The sequence below is a fragment of the Mustela nigripes genome, chromosome 8, assembly GCF_022355385.1.
Source record: "Mustela nigripes isolate SB6536 chromosome 8, MUSNIG.SB6536, whole genome shotgun sequence".
Classification (NCBI taxonomy): domain Eukaryota; kingdom Metazoa; phylum Chordata; class Mammalia; order Carnivora; family Mustelidae; genus Mustela; species Mustela nigripes.
Window position 1 is genome coordinate 17,963,142 of NC_081564.1, and position 17,355 is coordinate 17,980,496.

Genomic DNA, 17,355 nt, shown 5'->3' on the forward strand with positions numbered 1-17,355 from the left:
CTTCATTTTAAAATTTTGCATTAATTTTTTTAAAAATCTGGCAATGCAGAAAACATAAATCTTTAAAGGTCAAGCCCACAGGTTGCCACTTTACCTCTTATGAATTATACCCTGTGGAGAAACTGAGGCCTAGGAAAGAAAGCTAGCAGTATGCATAAAGATTAAGAGCAGCCAGACGTTCCCCAAGACCCAGAACAAGGAGGATGACCTTGGAGCTTTCTTTTTTTCCTTCTCATTGAATCATTTCCTTGAAATGCTCCGTAAAGGGGCTGCAGCATTCCTGGGTCTCGTGCTAGTGCTGTTTATTGTGAACCTCCCATTTGTGAGCCGTATGTGGCCTGAGAAGGGTGTGACCTCCAAAGGCCATTGCTTTCTAGAATTGCATAGAGCAAGCACTTGGGGAAAGCAAAGGCAGCAGACCCCTGTACCAACAAGCCCCACGTCCACATGTCCATTTTACAGACAGAGAAGTCGAGGCAGAAGGAGACAACAGAGTTGGCCCTAAGCGGAAAGAAGGCAAGGAGGGGCCTGCCATGGATCAGGCCTCCCCTGTTCAGGAAGGGTGCGGGGCTCCTGAGGCATCACCTGCAGCTTCCAGATGTGCTTGCTCTCCTTGGAGACCTGACCCACCGTCTCACCCATGAGGGCAATCAGCATGTTGAGCAGCAGCACGAAGGTAAGGATGATGTAAGTGACCAGCAGGATGATGAAGACCACTGGGTATTTGGTGCTGCTCAGCATCTCCAGGTCACCCATGCCGATGGTGAGCTTGAAGAGGTCCAGCAGGAAGGTGCTGAACGTCTCACTGTCACGGCACGAGGGGTATGTGGGCACTGTGCAGTTGGTGTGGTCCTCGCTGCACACCTTCATGTTGGCACATGGGTTCAGAAGGGATACCAGGGCTGTGGGAGGGGCGGAATGACATTCACTGAGTGAAGACACACACTGATGGGTAGACAGCAGCATGCCCCTTCGACAGAGGTGACAGCTGAGACTTGGTGAGGGGAGCGCACTGGCCTGGGGTCCCCCAGCATAAGGGTCCAAAGCCTTGACTCATTCCACAGACTCTTGCTAACAAGGAAGACGGTCCTGGGATCTAGTCTACAAGTGCTCAGCCAGGAGCCGCATTTCCCTTTGGGGTCGTCTGGCAATGTTTGGCTGTCACAACCACAGAGAGCACAACCAGTGCTACTGGTACCTGGAGGGGAGAGGCCCCAGGGGATGGTGCTAGACATCCCGCCATGCACAGGAGGGGCCCCTATGGAGCATCATCTGGCCCCAAGAGGCAACAGGGCTAAGGGTGGGTAACCCTAATCTAGCCTGTTGCTGGTAGAGGTCTTAGGAGTCTGGAAGGCCAGCATTCCTGGGGGCACACCCTCTGCCACGCTCCTGTTTCCCAGTCCACACCAGCTCACAGAGAAGGGCAAGCTGAAAGCTGGTACCGGGCCCTACTGTTCTAGAGGCTGTGACTGCTAAGGTCGTTGCCCCTATTCCAGACATCTCAAACCGATCCTGGTGCACATCCCTTCCCGCTGAGCCCAGATGAAGCTGCAGGATTCTTCTCAACACAGTTCAGCAGCAACAAGGGTCCCCACACCATCCCAGGCGGGTAGCACAAGGAGGCTGAGCTCCTCAGTCAGTGGGGCATACAAGCCCCTAGGACCTTCATCCTGGAATTACGGTGAACACATTTCAACCCATATGCTATCACTGTTAAGTTGTGTAGTGGCTGCTGATGCATGTGTTGAGAAGGATTCTAAGACCTTATCTGGACCTATCAGAAAGAAAAAATAAATCACTCTATGATCCATTAGCAATGTCGGCCATGGACACAAAAGGCCCATGTGTCATGTTTGTGATAGGTCAGCCTCAGAGGAGGGAATCTAGTGTCCCCTCTTGGGAGAAGCCCTGCAACCAAGCTGACCACTCATTTGCTAATTTAACCCCTAAGCTCCTGTCTTGGTTTCCATAATTAAGACCGCCGTAGGGCTAGACCCTTGACCTTACAGATCCCCCGGCACTCTGTCTAGTTCTTCCCAGTCCTAACCCTGGGAAGGGGCAGCTGTAGCCTCTTGCTATCTCCTCAACCCAATGGCTCAGTCAGCGTCCCCATCCCTGACCTTTCCCCCGCAGCTTGTGCCACTGAGGTTCCCTGGTATCCTGGCATCATGACATCATGGAGAAGGCACAGTGGAGACAGCCAGAACTGACCTGCACTGGTAGATTGCATATTCAAATTCACCCTTCCTTCTACCCATGCCCCTTCAACTTGACTTTGCGGGTCTTTCCATCAAGAGGTAGAATCTATTTCCCGACCCTTCAATCAAGGCTGGCCTGTCACTGGCATTGGCCAGCAGAGTAAAGCAGAAGGGATGCCAGGCAGTGACCTTGAACACTTTCACATACATTCTCAGAACCCTCAGACCTGCATGTGAATGCTCCTGAGCCAGCTGGAGGACAGGTGGCCACAGGGAAGAGAGCGAGGTCACCCCCACCGAGGCCATTCTTGCTAGACTGGCCAGCCGGCAGCTAAACCACAGCTGGCCACGGACACAGGAGCTTCTGGAGATGGGCCAAACCTGGCCCAGGTCAGCACCACTGCCCAGCTGACCCAAAGATTTGTGAGCAATAGTAAACAGTGGCTGTCTTAAGCCCCTAAGTTCACGTGACTCCTTTCACAATAATCACTACTATGCCATCTCTACCATTTTCTAGCTTTGGAACTTGGGCAAGTTTTTTAACATTTCTAAGCCTCAGTTTTCTCACCTGTAAAGGGGACAATAAAAGCACTGACCTCACAGACCCATCAGGGGGACTAACGAGGCGGGGGCGTAAGAGGACTCAGCCCAGCGCCTGGCACACAGAGAGAAACTCGCGTGCGCTAGTTATTGTCCTCCACACACCAGGCTGCCCTTCTGGTCCTGGCGACACCCCCACCACATCACCTGGCTCCCCAGAGCTCACCTGAAGCATAGCCAATCATGAAGAGCAAGTAGACCAGCAGGAAGCGGAAAAGGTCTTTGAAGAGGATCTAAAGACCCCAGTGGGAATATGGAGACAAACATGAGACATGTGGTTTCTCATTTTTCTGACTTCTCCATCCCAAGTGTTCCCACCTCCACCATTGTCCCTTCCCACCTCCACCAATGTCCAGACCCTCCCTGCAGCCCCCAAAGAGCCCCATATCCTCAGGGCCAAGGGCACTCTCTACACACATAAACTGCACACTTCATGTGCATGGCTCCCACCAGGGACACACAGTCCATCAGGTTCCACGGCCCCTACCTTCTGGATCATGATGCTATAGGTTCCCGTCAGCTTCAGCCCGCGGGTAAAGTAGAGGGCATTCATCCAGCCCAAGACCAAGGCAAAGACCATGACAGCCAGGTAGGCTTCAATTCCCGCCAGGTAGAGGGCCGCAGAGACAATCACTAGCACGGAGTAGATGAAGCTACAGGCAGCAGAGACCAAGAGAGGGCCCAGAGGGGAGAGGGGACAATGAGGCATCAGAGAGGGAGACATGCCCCCAAGCCCTCCAGGGAGCCAGGCCATCCCGATGCCTTCTGGACCCCCTAGAAGAGAAGCAAAGTGGATTCACTGGGTTCTTCAGGATTCTATTGACCAGAACGCTCAATTAGCGGGCAAGTAATATGTGTACAATGGGCCTCAGGCCCTACAGGATCCCAAAGTAATGCCCTTTGAAATTGCTAGAAAAAGTGGTGTTGAGAGGAGATTTTGTGGATAAGTGAATTTCATTGCTCCCTAAGAAAAAGGGGAAAGATGTAGTACCCAGGCAGCAACTAATCCCATGCCCCAGGCAGACATCATTAATCAAGTGCAGTACTCTTTCCCACCAAACACAAAGGTGCCTCGGAATTCTTCACACGGTACTCCTAGCAGACATTAGCAATCAATCACCAGCCTAAGAGGTTACATTACTTCTATCTAACGTGTATGTGGTGATAGCTCTGTAGCAACCAGTATCTTGCTTTAATCAGAAGAGTCTATTGCTTGGCATTGGTCTTGTCCTAACTTTGGGCTAAATTGCCTGGGCTGGGTGAATACACTCCTAATAGAGTCACCTCTCCCCCGCCCCTGTCCCCAAATCTGGATGAAGTCCCAACCCCAATCCCACCTTCCTCACCCAGAATCTGACAGCCTGGGGACCTCGACTCACTAGAGTAGCTGGAAGGAGCCATCAATGAAGAGAGAATTCACTCCTGGGCATTTCTTCATGAACAAGTCTTTGATCTGGAAGAGGGGAGGAGGCAGGTGAGAGGGGTGGAGCTGGCAGGAATGCAGAGGGGAGGGGAGGAGAGAGAGGGAGGCAGAATGTGGTACAGAGACAAGATAATGGGCTCTTTTTTTTTTGGTAAGATTTTATTTATTTGAGAAAGAATGTGAAGGGTGGGGGAGGGGCAGAGGGAGAGGCAGACTCTCTGCTGAGCAGGGAGCCCGATGCAGGCTCCATCCCAGGACCCCAAGAACATGACATGAGCCAAAGGCAGACACTTAATTGACTGAGCCACCTAGGTGCCCCAAGCTGATGGGCTCTTTTCTGTTGGGGAAAGAGGAAAAAGTAGAGAAGGAGGGTATAGGCCTGGAGGAGAAGACAGAAGAAGGGCATGGAAGGGGAGAAATGAAAGGAGGAAGGATGGGCAGGGCAGGTGCTGCAAGGGGCCAGGCACTCACGTTGGTGAAGAAGAACAGCACCCCGGTGAAGAGTGTGACGATCTCGCCAGCCAGCCTCAGGTAGTCCAAAGTGGTGTGGTACGGGTAGGGGGGCTGGGGGGCAGATGGCACACAAGTTCTCACCCAGCCCCTCCAACATTGGCCCCAGATCCAGATGTTCCCCCAAGGCCCCCCAAACCCCTGGATCCTGTGGATCCTCTTCCCTCACTCTCTTCCCCCACCCAGGTACAGGGGAAGGGGGCACTTCCATCATGGGCTCTCTCCAGTTTCTCCCACAGGGACCCCCAAAGGAGGACCCAGCCGTGCCCCAGCTGCGCCCCAGCTCCTGCTGGGCTCCCGGCCACTCACGGTGCCTTCCAGTGGCTGGTAGTAGGCGGTGAGGGTAAAGATCACCATGGCGCAGAGATAGGAGACCACGTTGATGTAGAAGGACACAGCGCCAAACTTACGCCACTTGTCCCGCAGCAGCTCGTTGATGGGTTCCACGGCCAGCATCTCGTGGCGGTTCTGTGGGGGACAGGGCGAGCGGGGGCCACATGGGGTCCAGGCAGGCCGACTCTAACACACCTGTCCCCACCCTTGGCCCCGAGAGCACTCTCTCCTCCCTAAGCCACTCTTCCGTGACACTCAAGGATTCACGGGGAACTGGGTGGGGATTCCAAATCAACCCCACTGGGCTCTGCCCAGTTCTGCCAGAGCTGACCTCTCCAGGCTATTCTGGACTCAGAGCTATTCTCAGAGAATAGCTGGAGAGCTATTCTCATGGTCCCCAAACTCCAACCTGAGCATGGCAGGTCCCCAACTCCTGGTGGCAAAATCACTTAGTTAGGCTTGTCAAAATATATAAATCTCTGGGCTGCAACCTCAGAAGGTCTGAGTCAGGAAACAGGATGGGGAAATTTAGCCCCAGGATGATAGACACTTAACTCATGGGTGACTCTTCTCCATAGGGTGGATGGGGGGAAGTCATCAATAATTGAGCCCTGCACAATAGTTCTCCATACCAGTCCCAGACAGACAGTACCAATCCATCAAAGCTTGCACCAAGATGCTAAACTTCCCACCACCCCTAACCTCAATCAGATTCATCCCTAAGTTCAAAGATGGGGGAAGTGAGCTCCAGCAGCGGAAGGTATCTGTCCAAGCTCATGGAGCTGGGGAGGGAAGGGGAGACCTACACCCCGTCCCCAGCAGTTTCTGTCCCATTTGTATAGTGTCCTGTCCCATTAATGACATGAGTTCCCTCATCACCATGGATTTGTGCAACAATGCAGCCACAGAGATGCCATTGCAGTGTTATTCCTGGTAGTTAAAGGCAGAAACAAACCTAAATGACCAAGAATAGAGGAATGGTTAGTTAGAATGTGGTACATTTACTTGCAGCAATGATATTGCAGAAGAATATTTAATGGTGCAGAACGATGTTCATGAAATACTGCTAAGTGAAAAAAAGGAGCTTTCAAACCTTCGTCTAACAACTACTGATGATAATAGCTGACATATAATGTTTATTTGGTGCCAGACTCTTCTCAAAGGAACTCAGTTGGTCTTCCCAGCAACCCTAAGGGACACGAACTATCCTTATAGATAGATAAAGATAGAGGAAACTGGAATTCAGAGAAGCTGGGTCACTTGTCCTGAGTCACACAGCAAATAAGTTACAGACCACTCCCGGTGCCAGGGTCCTTTCCCTGCTCTCAGCCACCCCACCCTTCCCAAGGCTCTGTCTCCTGCCCCAGCACTCACCTCAATCTTGCTGTTATACACCAGGATTTCCAGCACAGAGGCCTCTTCCCCACACGTGTCCAGAGAGGAGAGGTCATACAGTGAGGAATACACCGGCCCATATGCCCAGTCCTTGAACTTGCGAGACAGGTGTCTTGTATCCTCGTCTGTTACCTCCCGGCGGATGATATGCTGAAAGACCTACACGGGGTGGGGGGTGGGGGGGAAGGGTGGGTCAGGAGGCCCCGGGGAGGGACACCCATACTCAGCCCCTCACATCCCAGGGACCCGGGGACCCATCACAGCCCATCTCGTGGCGCCTCCCCAGAGAACAGGATGCAGAGGAGAGGAAATATTTATGGGGCATGCCTCTTGTCCTTACTCTTATGGTCTTGGTTCCCAGATGACCAAACAGAGGCTCAGGGAAAAGAAGGGTGCTCCCAGAGGCCACACAAACATTCAGCTGACATCAGACTGAACTGGGCCAGCCTTAAAAATCGGAATCGGAATGAATGTCTTGTTTATGTAATTAAAACAACAGTGAATCCATCTTATTGACATGTTAAATGATGCCACTATCTGTAGCTTACATGCAGGGGATACTGAGGAACAGAAAGGGGGGTGGGCATTGCCCAGAACAACACAGGTTAATGGTGCAAAAAGCCAAAATTTAAACTCAGGCTTTCTCCAGTACCTCAAGCCTCTTACATGAACTACAGTTTTTGTAGTCTTCACCATGTTTTTAATAGAACAAGAATAATTCCTGCCACTTACTAAGCACCCATTCCAGGGTCTTCATTAAAGACCTTCCGTGGATCACCCTCTCTAGTCGTCGTGGGACATTCGTCCCCATTTTACAGCCAAGGACACTGAAGCACAGAGGGGGGAGGGGAGATGCCTGCGGTCACACACCGGTCACACACCAAAGCTGAGCCAGGCTTTGGACCCAAGTGCTCCTGACTCCAGAGCACTGCAGGCTTGGTTCTCAATCAGGGCAACGGTGCCTCCCAGGGGACAAGCTGGCACCATCTAGAGTCTTCTGGGGTTGTCACAGTGGCGGGGAGTGCCACTGGTACCTGGTGGTTCAAGGTCAAGGATATATCTAATCACCCTACTCTGCACCAGACACATTGCACACCCCAGAACCAGCCTCCGATGTCATCAGTGCCCTGTGCTGTGAGGCCAGAGATGGAAAGAAACTGCGCAGAGCTGCTCAACAGGTTAGGGGCTAAGCTAGGACCCCTATAATGGATTATAGGGGAGTATCCAGGGGTGGAGCCCTGGGACTTTGATTTCTATCAGTGGCTTGTCCTGGCTGGTGGGAGTGGGGCCTGATCATCCAGTGGCATGGGTTGAGAACAGAGGCTCTGGGATGAAGCTGAGTTGTGTGGCTGGACAATAGGGAGCCACAGCAGGTTCTTGGGTGAGGACAAGGGGTTGGCATAATAGGAGGTGGGTGTGCACATTAATAATAATGAATACTACCTATCGCTCCTCCAGTGTGTGTGTGTGTGTGTAGAGGGACAAGAGTGGGGGATGCTGGCTTGTTGTGCCTCCCACTCCCTGCACTCACCCCAATCTTGCCCGTCTTGGCTGCCATCATGAGGGGTGAGAGCCCATCGTTGTTGAGCACGGCCTCCAGGTTGCTGTCAGGGAAGAGGCGGGCACACTTGAGCAGCAACAGGTCATACATCTTGGTGACGAACTTGGTGTTCTCGCGGGTGTTGTCCGCGATGGCGACCAGCGCGTGCAGCACGGTGTTGCCACGGGAGTCCTGCCGCCGCATGTCGGCCTTCTTGTGTGGGTTTTCCGTCAGGTAGTTGACGATGTGGGGCTGGTTGGTGCAGGCTGCCAGCGACAGGGGCAGCTCACCTACAGGCCGGGGGGGAGGTGGGGAAGGTCAGTGAAAGGGGGGCCCGGGGTGGGGGAGCTCTGCCCATGGATCCTCAGGGAACAGAGCCGGGGACGCTAGACACAGTCCTGACAGTCAGTAGCAAGGCATTAGGCAGGTGCACATTCTGTGGGTAACATGCTGGAGATGGGGTATGGCTCTGTGATGTGGAGGGACTTTGGCCCTGAACTACTAATAGCGTGTGCCTTAAGCAGGGGTGATGTGGTAGTGATGGGGGGTATGGGATCTGTAGTTGGGATCCTGGTCCCAGCTTTGGAAACTAAAGGACGAGCATGATGCGGTGCTGCGTGTTGGGGCTGACCATCCATCACAGCGCTGGGGGCGCTCATGGTCCCCACAGTATAGATGGGGAAGCTGAGGCTCCAGGAGCCAGTGATGCTCTACTCCTCATAGTAAGACCCTGGGGACCAACACGACATGCGAGCAGGGTTTAGGGTGTCTGGGGAGGAGTCAGGGCTGTGGACACCCCATGTCCGCCAGCCCTCACCACCCCCTCCTCACCAAAGTAGAAGTAGCCTCCCTCATCCTTGGGCTGGAAGAAGCGGCCCCGGGCCTGGGCATGGACATCGGCGCCTTGGGCCACCAGGAGCTCCACATAGTGTTTGCAGCGCCGCTCGATGGCGATGTGCAGAGCGGTCTGACCTGGGGGGTAGGGGTGAAGGGCTGTCACCAGCTGGGGGCAAAGACCGGACCAGACTTGAGGGCGGGGGTGGAGGGCTGCGGAGTGTGGGCTGCAGCCCCAGGCCTCAGCCGGCTCCTCCCAAGGGCAACAACGGACCTCTAGACGCTGACTGGATGTGGGATCTCTGCCGTGTGAAGGCCTAACATGTGTTGGGCAAGAGGAATGTAGACTCAGAGGAGAGCCCACGTGTCAGATCCCAAGTGTGGGGACTTGTCAAGACTCACAGGGGGCTTTACCCCAGGAGACCAAGGCATTGTGGTCCCACAGAATTTTGGACTGAATTTATAAAATTCATAGGCTTTGAATCTCCACATCTGGGAATCGGGAAAGTCAAGTCTGATTCATGGAATCTCAAAACTTTGACCCCGGGGATCAGGGACTGGTGATCCCCTTGGCCCTTAGTGCTGCTGGCCCATAGGACTACTATCGTGGAGACTTAAATCACCCAGAGCCATGGCACCTCAGGTCCCAAAGCCAAGTTCACGGACTATTAGAACCAACGGAAGGGCAAGTCATTCAGTGATCAGTTTCTGGACATGTGATGGCACCCCGGGTGTAGACGAAAGCTCTTGGGGTGGCGTGGGTCAGAGGAGCACCCCCCTCCACCACCCTGCATCACCCCTGCCCCAGTGCAGGGCCCCACCTCGGTAGTAGATGTCCCGGAATGGCGAGTTGATGAACTCTCGCATGTTGCCCGTCCGCTCAGCGATGTCCAGGAGCACAGGGATGGTGTCATTGCGGCCGTTGCTCAGATTCAGCAGGGCCTTGGGCAGGCAGGTCTTCCCCGTGGATGGCTCTGGGGGGACACACATATGGGATGAGGGACATTCAGTCCAAGGAACTAATTGGGCAGCAGGGGACAGGGCACTGGGGCCATGTCACACCTCCCCTCTGAGCCCATTCCCTACTGCCCCCATGGTGCTGAGAGGGGTCCAATAAACCTGGAGGGGCAGTTCTACAAAATGTGGGAAGCCACAGCCTGTTGAGATTGGGATATATGGAACCATAATTTGGAGGGAATTTTAAAAATCCAATAAATGGTGGGGAATCCTGGGTTAAAGAAAGCCAACCAATATTTACTTGTTACAGGACTTGTCAGAGCCTTTGATATGCCAATGACAAATGTGAAGCTCTAAAGCCAGACATAGCAGGAAGCATCTGCCACCTACTTGAACAGAGGATCTTCTTCCCATGAAGTATTTACATGAATGCCACTAGAAGGGGGCAGATGGGGTACAGCAGTCCCCAAAGTGCAGACTGCCCACCATTGTGGACATGAAATTATCTTAGGAGGGGCGGGAAAGGGCTTTGGTGTCCCACCGATGACACTGAAGTCCCGCTATGAGCTTGTTCTCAAACCTCTCTCATGAAGCCAGTGTCTGCATGATAGAAACTGGTCCTTAACACTGTCCACTGACACTGGTAATTTTCTTTCCCTTGGGTTGACTTTTATGGATATACGAGTTGACTTATATCTTAAAAGAATGAGTTAATGCAGGGCAGCTGGGTGGCTCAGTCAGTTGAGTGTCTGACACTTGGTTTGGGCTCAGGTCATGATGTTAGGGTCCTGAGATCGAGCCCTTGCTCAGCAGGGTCTCCTTAAGATTCTCTCCCAACCATCTGCCCCTCCACCCGTCCCCTCCCACTCTAATAAATAAATACATCTTAAAAAGCAAGCAAGCAAGCAAGCAAGCGTCAATGGGAAGAGAACTCCCCTAAGAATGCTAGGGCCAAAGCAGAAACGGGATCAATAATAGATGCATGGGGCGCCTGGGTGGCTCAGTGGGTTAAGCCTCTGCCTTCGGCTCAGGTCATGGTCTCAGGGTCCTGGGATTGAGCCCCGCATTGGGCTCTCTGCTCAGCAGGGAGCCTGCCTCCTCCTCTCTCTCTGTCTGCCTCTCTGCCTGCTTGTGATCTCTGTCTGTCAGATAAATAAATAAATCTTAAAAAAAAAAAAAAAAAAAAAAAAAGAAAGAAAGAATAGGAGATGCAGGTGTGAGCTGAGACCTGGGGGAGCCATGCACCTTGGGGTTCAACTCCTGGCTTTATTCCCCATTCCTTTGTGACTCTTCTTCTGCCTCAGTTTCCCCTCTGGCTAAACAGGTCACAGAGGACATCGAAGAGCTACCAGATATTGGTTGATGAGCCCAGCGCCGGGCAGGTAAAAGTTCTCAGTCAATACTCCATTACAGGGTGGCATAGGAATTTCTCCCTAGATGCCAGAAGTCAGCAGGAAGAACAAGAAAGACTCACAGAGACCTGAGTTCCAGGCCCGGTGCCCCCAGGACTGAGGTCCCATGGACAAGCCTCATTCCTGACAAGGTGCTTCATGCTGGATCCCTGGTGCCCAGCCCAGAGTCACCAGGAGCTCTACCTTGAATTGAAGGAAAAGCGGACTCCAGTTCCTCATCTGCATAAGTGTGGGGTGAGGGTGCCCCAAATGCTGGTCAAGGGCCCTGGCAAGTCTCTCTGGACACACTCACACTCAGCTGTAGCCTTGAGGAGTTGTCAGTCCATTTCCTAATTCAGGCAGCTTGCAACTCTCTGCGCTCCCTCCCAAAGCCAACTCCCAGCCCACCTATGTCCCCTCCTCAGAGGATGGGGTCTCCCTCCAGCCACAAACCTTTGTGTCACCCTTGTCCTTGTCCTCTTTTCTCCCTCACATCCCCTTCAGCATGTCCTATTCAATCCCTCTACCACTCCCCATCTCCACTGCCACCACCTTGGCCCAAGACACCTGCCAGGTTTCCACTAGCCTCTCTGGCTTTCCTTCAATCCTCAGAGCAGCTAGAGTGGTCACGGAAGAACATGCTATTGCAGTGAGTCACAGGGCCTTTGCACATGCTGTGCTGCACCCCCTCCCTGGTCCTTCCTCCTTTTTTTAACTAGTTAACTGCAACTCATTCTGATTCAGCTTAAGTGTCACCTCTTCCAAGAAGCTCTCCCAGATTTTCCTGACTAGATCAAGCTTCCAAGACAGCTGCTTGTTGGCACACATTACAGTTTATAACTGTTTTTATTTCCTTGACTGCTTGATGAATGTTGATCTGCCCCAGGAAACTGCAAGCAACTTGAGGACAGGGTTGTGTTCTGACTCATTCACCATTGTTCGCCCTATGCCTGGCACAACACCTCATGAGCTGGTCACCACAGGTAACTCCAAACGACAGAAAACCCAAAATGGTTTGTGTGGAGTATGGAATGAGACCTTGAATTTGGGCTCCAACACCTCCCAGACCCAGGCTATAGCGGGGTGGGGGGCTGCCAGCCTGAATCTTGGGATGAAATGCCAAGAGTGGCGTCTTCCCAGAACCAAGGAGGGACACGCAGTTCTGAGACTCGGCCACCAGGTGGCAAAGCGGCTGCTAGGGTAGAGGGGCCCTTAAGGAATCCCAGATGGGAGGGTGTCAAACTTGGAAGGGTGGTGGTCAGACTCCCCTGAGAATCAGATGAGCTCATGAGCCTCTGGCTAGAACAACATGCAGGCGTGGATCCGGGTTTTTCGGGGGCCTCAGACTTGCATGATTTTAGGGTACTGTTTATGAAATCAAAATTAGTTGTAGGGCCTTGGAAGGGGCAAGAGCAAACGAGCCACCCTATAGCTTACTTAGCCTCATATGGTTAATCCCCCAATAACATGCACTGTTCTCTGCAGTTTTGGGGGACCCCCCACCTCTGTTCATGCACACAGATACACTCGCCTGGGGGCTCCTGGCCTAGGCGACAAGCCCCTGACTTGGTCGTAAACCCAGGAGCAGCTGGAGCCTTGGGAGCCCAGCCCAGAGCTATACGGTCTTGCTGGAGACACAGGAGTTTGCTCTCCGCCTAGCCTATCCCTTCTTGTGCAGACTGCTCTAGGGGGATCTGCAGGGGCCGTTTGGCCAAGGGCTTAAACATAGTCACTGAGACCATTCAAGGACAGGGAGGAGCCCCAACGGGCCACAACTCTAAGCTCATGCCTCCAAGAAGCCCCACCATCCGGCTGCACACCATGAAGGACTATTTTTGATAAATCCAGGAATTCTCTTCTGACAGTCTAGATACTGCACCATATCGCGTTGGTGTTCAAAGGATCTGGTTGGGAAAGATACACGCAAAAAATACATGCTGGCTAGGTACCCCCTGCTCTGGCACTGAATTTAGCTGAAATACTTGAAGTCTCAGAAAACGGCCCCTCTGACCTTCCAGAAGTTTCCCCAGTCCCCAGTGGCAGACAGCCGCCAGCCTTCTAGAGATAGGCTCTCCTCTGTAACAGTTCTCAACATCTTATGTTGATTTGTGGGGTTGTTTGGCCAGTTAATTATGGCTCCTAAACCTGGCACCCGGCACACAGTAGGTGACTGAGTCAGGTCTGGGGGCTCAGAGGGCAACTTTGCCAATTTGCAGGGAAGGCCAGGGTTGCAGGGGGAGCTGATCCCTGGAGGTGCAGGTTGGAGCCCAGACAAGGCTCAGGAGTGAGCTCTCTGGGTTGGGAGAAGTTGCGGGCAGTGGTGACCTGGGCTTCAGCCTAGGAAGGCGAGCCCCAAGAGTTGGTTGGGGTAGGGCAGAGCCCACAAGCAGAAGCCGAAATACTCTGCCAGGGCTAGGCTATTATTATTCCTCAGTTGACAGATGGGGAAATTGGGGCTCAGGTAGGCCATACATCCCTGAAGTAATGGAGGTGGGATTTGAACCTGTGTGAGTAAAACACTGACCTTGCCATAAATTAAGGTTGAAAGAATGAATGAATGAATAACGGTAGCAAAAGCCCAAAATGGTTAAGTAGTATGGCAAAGGACACACAAGACTAGACTCCCTCTCCAGTGCTCTTCATGCCAATGCAGGCCAGCAACACAGGAGAAGAAGCTGAGAGGAAAGGGGGCCCCCATGCCAGGCTTCCCTCATCCCCTGGCTGGCCCACCCACGACCCCCACCTCAGTGGCTCACCCCGGAACTCCTCGTCAGTCAGCCGCTTCTTGTGGGTCAGCAAGAAGGGAAGCAACCCATCCAGGTCAGAAGTGGAGCCCCGGGACACGATGTCAAAGAGGATTGGTCGGTTGAAGACTTTAAGGATGGGGGGTGGCTGTGGCGCAGGAGCTTTGGGACTCTGTGGCTGCTTCCTGGAGGTGGAGGAAGGCAGGGTGATGGAAGGGCTCATCCCCCTCCCACCCCACCATCTCTGGCCTGAGGGGCCCAGGGGTTGTGGTGGAGAGGTGTAGGGAGCTGGAGCCCTAAGAAGGGACTAGAATAGAGGGGAGGGACAGCTGGGGAAACAAAGGAATATCTTATCCCAACAAACTCTACCTAATACCTACTGTGTGTTGGGTAGAAACAGACAAAAAGAAACATAAGCCTGCCTACGCATCCATCCACCCACTCACCTATCCATCCACCCACCTACCAGCTGCACATCTACCACTGGCCCATCCACCCATCCTCGCATCCATCTGTCTGTCCATCTACCCACCCACCCACCCATCCATCCATCTGTCCGTCCATCCACCCGACTGTCCATCCATCCATCTGTCCACCTACACATCCATCCACCCACCCATCCACCCATCTATCTACCATCCATCCATCCATCTGTCCATCCATCCAACCACCTGTCCATCTGTCCATTCATCCACCATTCCACCCCACCCACCCACACTTCCACTCTTCTATCGGTCAGTTACTGAGTACTTAGTAAGCCAGAGACCAAAAAAGAGAAACCAGTAAGAAAAGAAAGGAGGAACTCTGGGCTAAAAGATAAAGCAACTCATTCATTGATTCCGCCATTCACTCACTGGTTTATTCACTCAACAAACATTTGAGACGAATGAGGCCCTGCACACAGGTGCCGGGTTCAAGGCCCCCTGCACAGCAGGACATGGCACATGTTAGTGGACACTGAGGCTATTATCTGGCACCCACTGTGTGCCCCAGAGCCTGTGGGGGAGGGAGGAGGTTGGGGAGAAATGCCAAGCTACAGAGTCAGGTGGAGACAGGGCACAACCCGCAGGGGCTGGGACTGGCCAGTGGAGAGACAAAGTGGATGACCAGAGATACTCACCTGGTCATTGGACAAACACCACTTGGACTCCTACTGCATACTAGGTTTTAAGAGACAAAAGCTGGGAGCAGCACTAGCCCGGGGGTCCCCAGGAAGAGCAAGAATCCTCTCTGTTGTGTCCCCACCCACCCAGCGCTAGCACATGTGGGGCACAGGAAGAACCTGTCCAAACAATTGAACAGAGGGTAGAGCAGAGAAAGACAAAAACAGAGACAGTGGGGGAGACAGAAGGGGAGCTAAGGGGGAACAGTGACAGTGGCAGGTCGGCGGGGGGGAGACTGAGTCAGGAGGGGCTATAGGGCAGAGAGAACAGGTAGCAGGCCAGGGGACATGGACAGTTGCTCTCCTTCCTTCCTGGGCACCAGGCTGCACACTCCCCACCAGGGGCAGGGCCCCACGCAGGGGAAGAAGTGCCCTCCTGAGATCGGGGCATCTACTGGGAGAGCACCTGGACAGCCCCAATTTTATCTGCTCCTGAATTGTGAGCTTGGAACCAAAAAATGAAAAGAATGCCCTCACCCCCACACCTCATTAGGTGGCATTCGGGGTCTCTGAAGACCTCAGTGCCTGCACAGCCCTCCTATGAGCTATTGGCCCTGACTGTCTGAGGTAGGGGTTCAGTGAGGGCTTGAAGAAGGGGTTCTGAGGATGAGGAAAGGGAGACATGGAACCCACCAGCTTCCAACAGGGCCTGAAAGGGATGGGGACCCTTGGGTGCTTTGCTCTCCTCTGAGCAGAGGTGAAACACACTGTCCGGTAGCATGTAGATGACCACAAGGCCTCATTCCTTGGGCACACTTACGCCCTCCAGCCTCGGGTCCTGGTACATGCATGTTGCTCCACTGGAACACCTTCCTCACCCCGTATGGCCACTCCTTCTCATACCTTAGTATTGAGTTAAAATACTGACTCCTCCAAGAAGCCTTCCTGGACTACCTTTCCTGTATCAGTTCCTCTCTCTGCCTCAGCACCTCTCCCAACCCAAACTGTATGTTCATGTGCCTATTTAATTGCTTATTACCTGGCTCACCCTCCAAAATGAAGGTGCCAGTGAAGGCTGCTCAGGGTCTAATCTCAGTTGGAGCAGGATCGGGTGTGGCTCACCCCTAGAGCCACAGGGCCAACCGCACTGCCTGGCATGTGGGCTTGGGGGATGGGTGCTTGAGACACATGCACTACATGAATCAATGACTCAGTGAATAAAGAAAAGGGACAGCTCCTTACTGAGCAAGGGCTTCATCCAAGGGCATAAATGAGTCTGTGACTGGCAAGGAGGACTGGCGGGGATCGGGCAATAATGGGCCATCTCCCGACTTTAAGACTGTCCTCAAGATGCACAAAGAGGCCTGAGGGGGTTTGTTATGGGTTCCGGTGGGTGGGTGGTGGAGCGATCGAGGGTAGAGGGGTATGGAAGGATGGACCGGCTGAGTGGATGAGCAGGTGGAAAGACGAGTAACCGGAGAAATGAATGGATGGATGGTTGGATGATAGCTGAACAGACAAATACATGGAAAAGTGGACAGTTGAATGAACAGGTAGGAGAACGGATGGATGGATGGGTGGTTGGACTCGACACAGAGGAAACCCTTGGCCAGGGGGCCTGCGATACTCACTCGATGACCTTCCTCCTCCACCGTTTGTTGTCACTGGGGTGGTGACGATAGGTGCCATAGTCAAAGAGCGAGTCCATGGGTGCCTTCTTGGGTCCTGGCACCACCGAGGACTCATACAGGGTGGACTCCAGGAGGTCGATGGGGTTGGGCACCCCCTTGCGGAAGGCACCCTGAAACTTCATGCGTAAGTTCGGTCGTGCATCCCCAGGGGCGGTGGGGCGGCCGGGGTCAGCTGGGGAAGGGGAAGGGGAAGGGGAGCCATCCTCGCCCTCAAACAGGTTGGCCAGAGAAGACAGGGGGAAGGCCTCACCGCCAGGGGTGCCGCTCTCATCCACGGGGCTCTCGGCCACCTCCCCAGGCCCGGTGTGGGGGCCTTCACTGGGATCTGCCATGCCGACCCACGACCCGTCTGCGCTGCTCTGCCTGCAAGGCAATAGGAGGAGAGTCAGGCGGAGCCCGGCCAGTGGTGGGGGCTCCAGGAAGCCCCCTCCCATGTGGGCAAACAGCACTGCTGCCAGCTGCTTCAAAGCCACCGTTGTAATGACAGGGGTGTGGGGTGACCACTCCCAGATGTGGTTGGCTGCCGGCCCCAGGCAAGGGCTGCAACAGGAGCCTCTTTTAGGGGCCTAGAAATGCAAATGTGCCTCAGGTCCAACTACCCTGGGCACTAGGGGGAAGAAGAAGGGCCTCAGAGTCA

At 53.6% G+C, this 17,355-nt stretch overlaps 1 protein-coding gene across 7 annotated transcripts in view; it reads right to left on the reverse strand.

Moving 5' to 3' along the window:
- Positions 1 to 17,355, reverse strand: part of TRPV4 (transient receptor potential cation channel subfamily V member 4) — a 34,052-nt gene that overhangs the window by 3,110 nt on the left and 13,587 nt on the right. For 3 of the 7 annotated variants that reach the window (XM_059408648.1, XM_059408649.1, XM_059408652.1), the window contains exons 2-13: positions 16,659 to 17,081; positions 13,938 to 14,110; positions 9,655 to 9,807; positions 8,831 to 8,971; positions 7,991 to 8,289; positions 6,439 to 6,618; positions 5,041 to 5,199; positions 4,693 to 4,785; positions 4,178 to 4,251; positions 3,286 to 3,451; positions 2,965 to 3,031; positions 586 to 902 (exon numbers count right to left, since the gene is read on the reverse strand). In XM_059408648.1, coding sequence (XP_059264631.1) covers positions 586 to 902; positions 2,965 to 3,031; positions 3,286 to 3,451; positions 4,178 to 4,251; positions 4,693 to 4,785; positions 5,041 to 5,199; positions 6,439 to 6,618; positions 7,991 to 8,289; positions 8,831 to 8,971; positions 9,655 to 9,807; positions 13,938 to 14,110; positions 16,659 to 17,050 — 2,214 coding nt within the window. In that variant the 5' untranslated portion in view covers positions 17,051 to 17,081. Of the gene's footprint in view, positions 1 to 585; positions 903 to 2,964; positions 3,032 to 3,285; positions 3,452 to 4,177; positions 4,252 to 4,692; positions 4,786 to 5,040; positions 5,200 to 6,438; positions 6,619 to 7,990; positions 8,290 to 8,830; positions 8,972 to 9,654; positions 9,808 to 13,937; positions 14,111 to 16,658; positions 17,082 to 17,355 lie in introns of those variants that run through there. The other 4 variants (XM_059408654.1, XM_059408653.1, XM_059408650.1 and 1 more) reach the window with 4 other exon arrangements.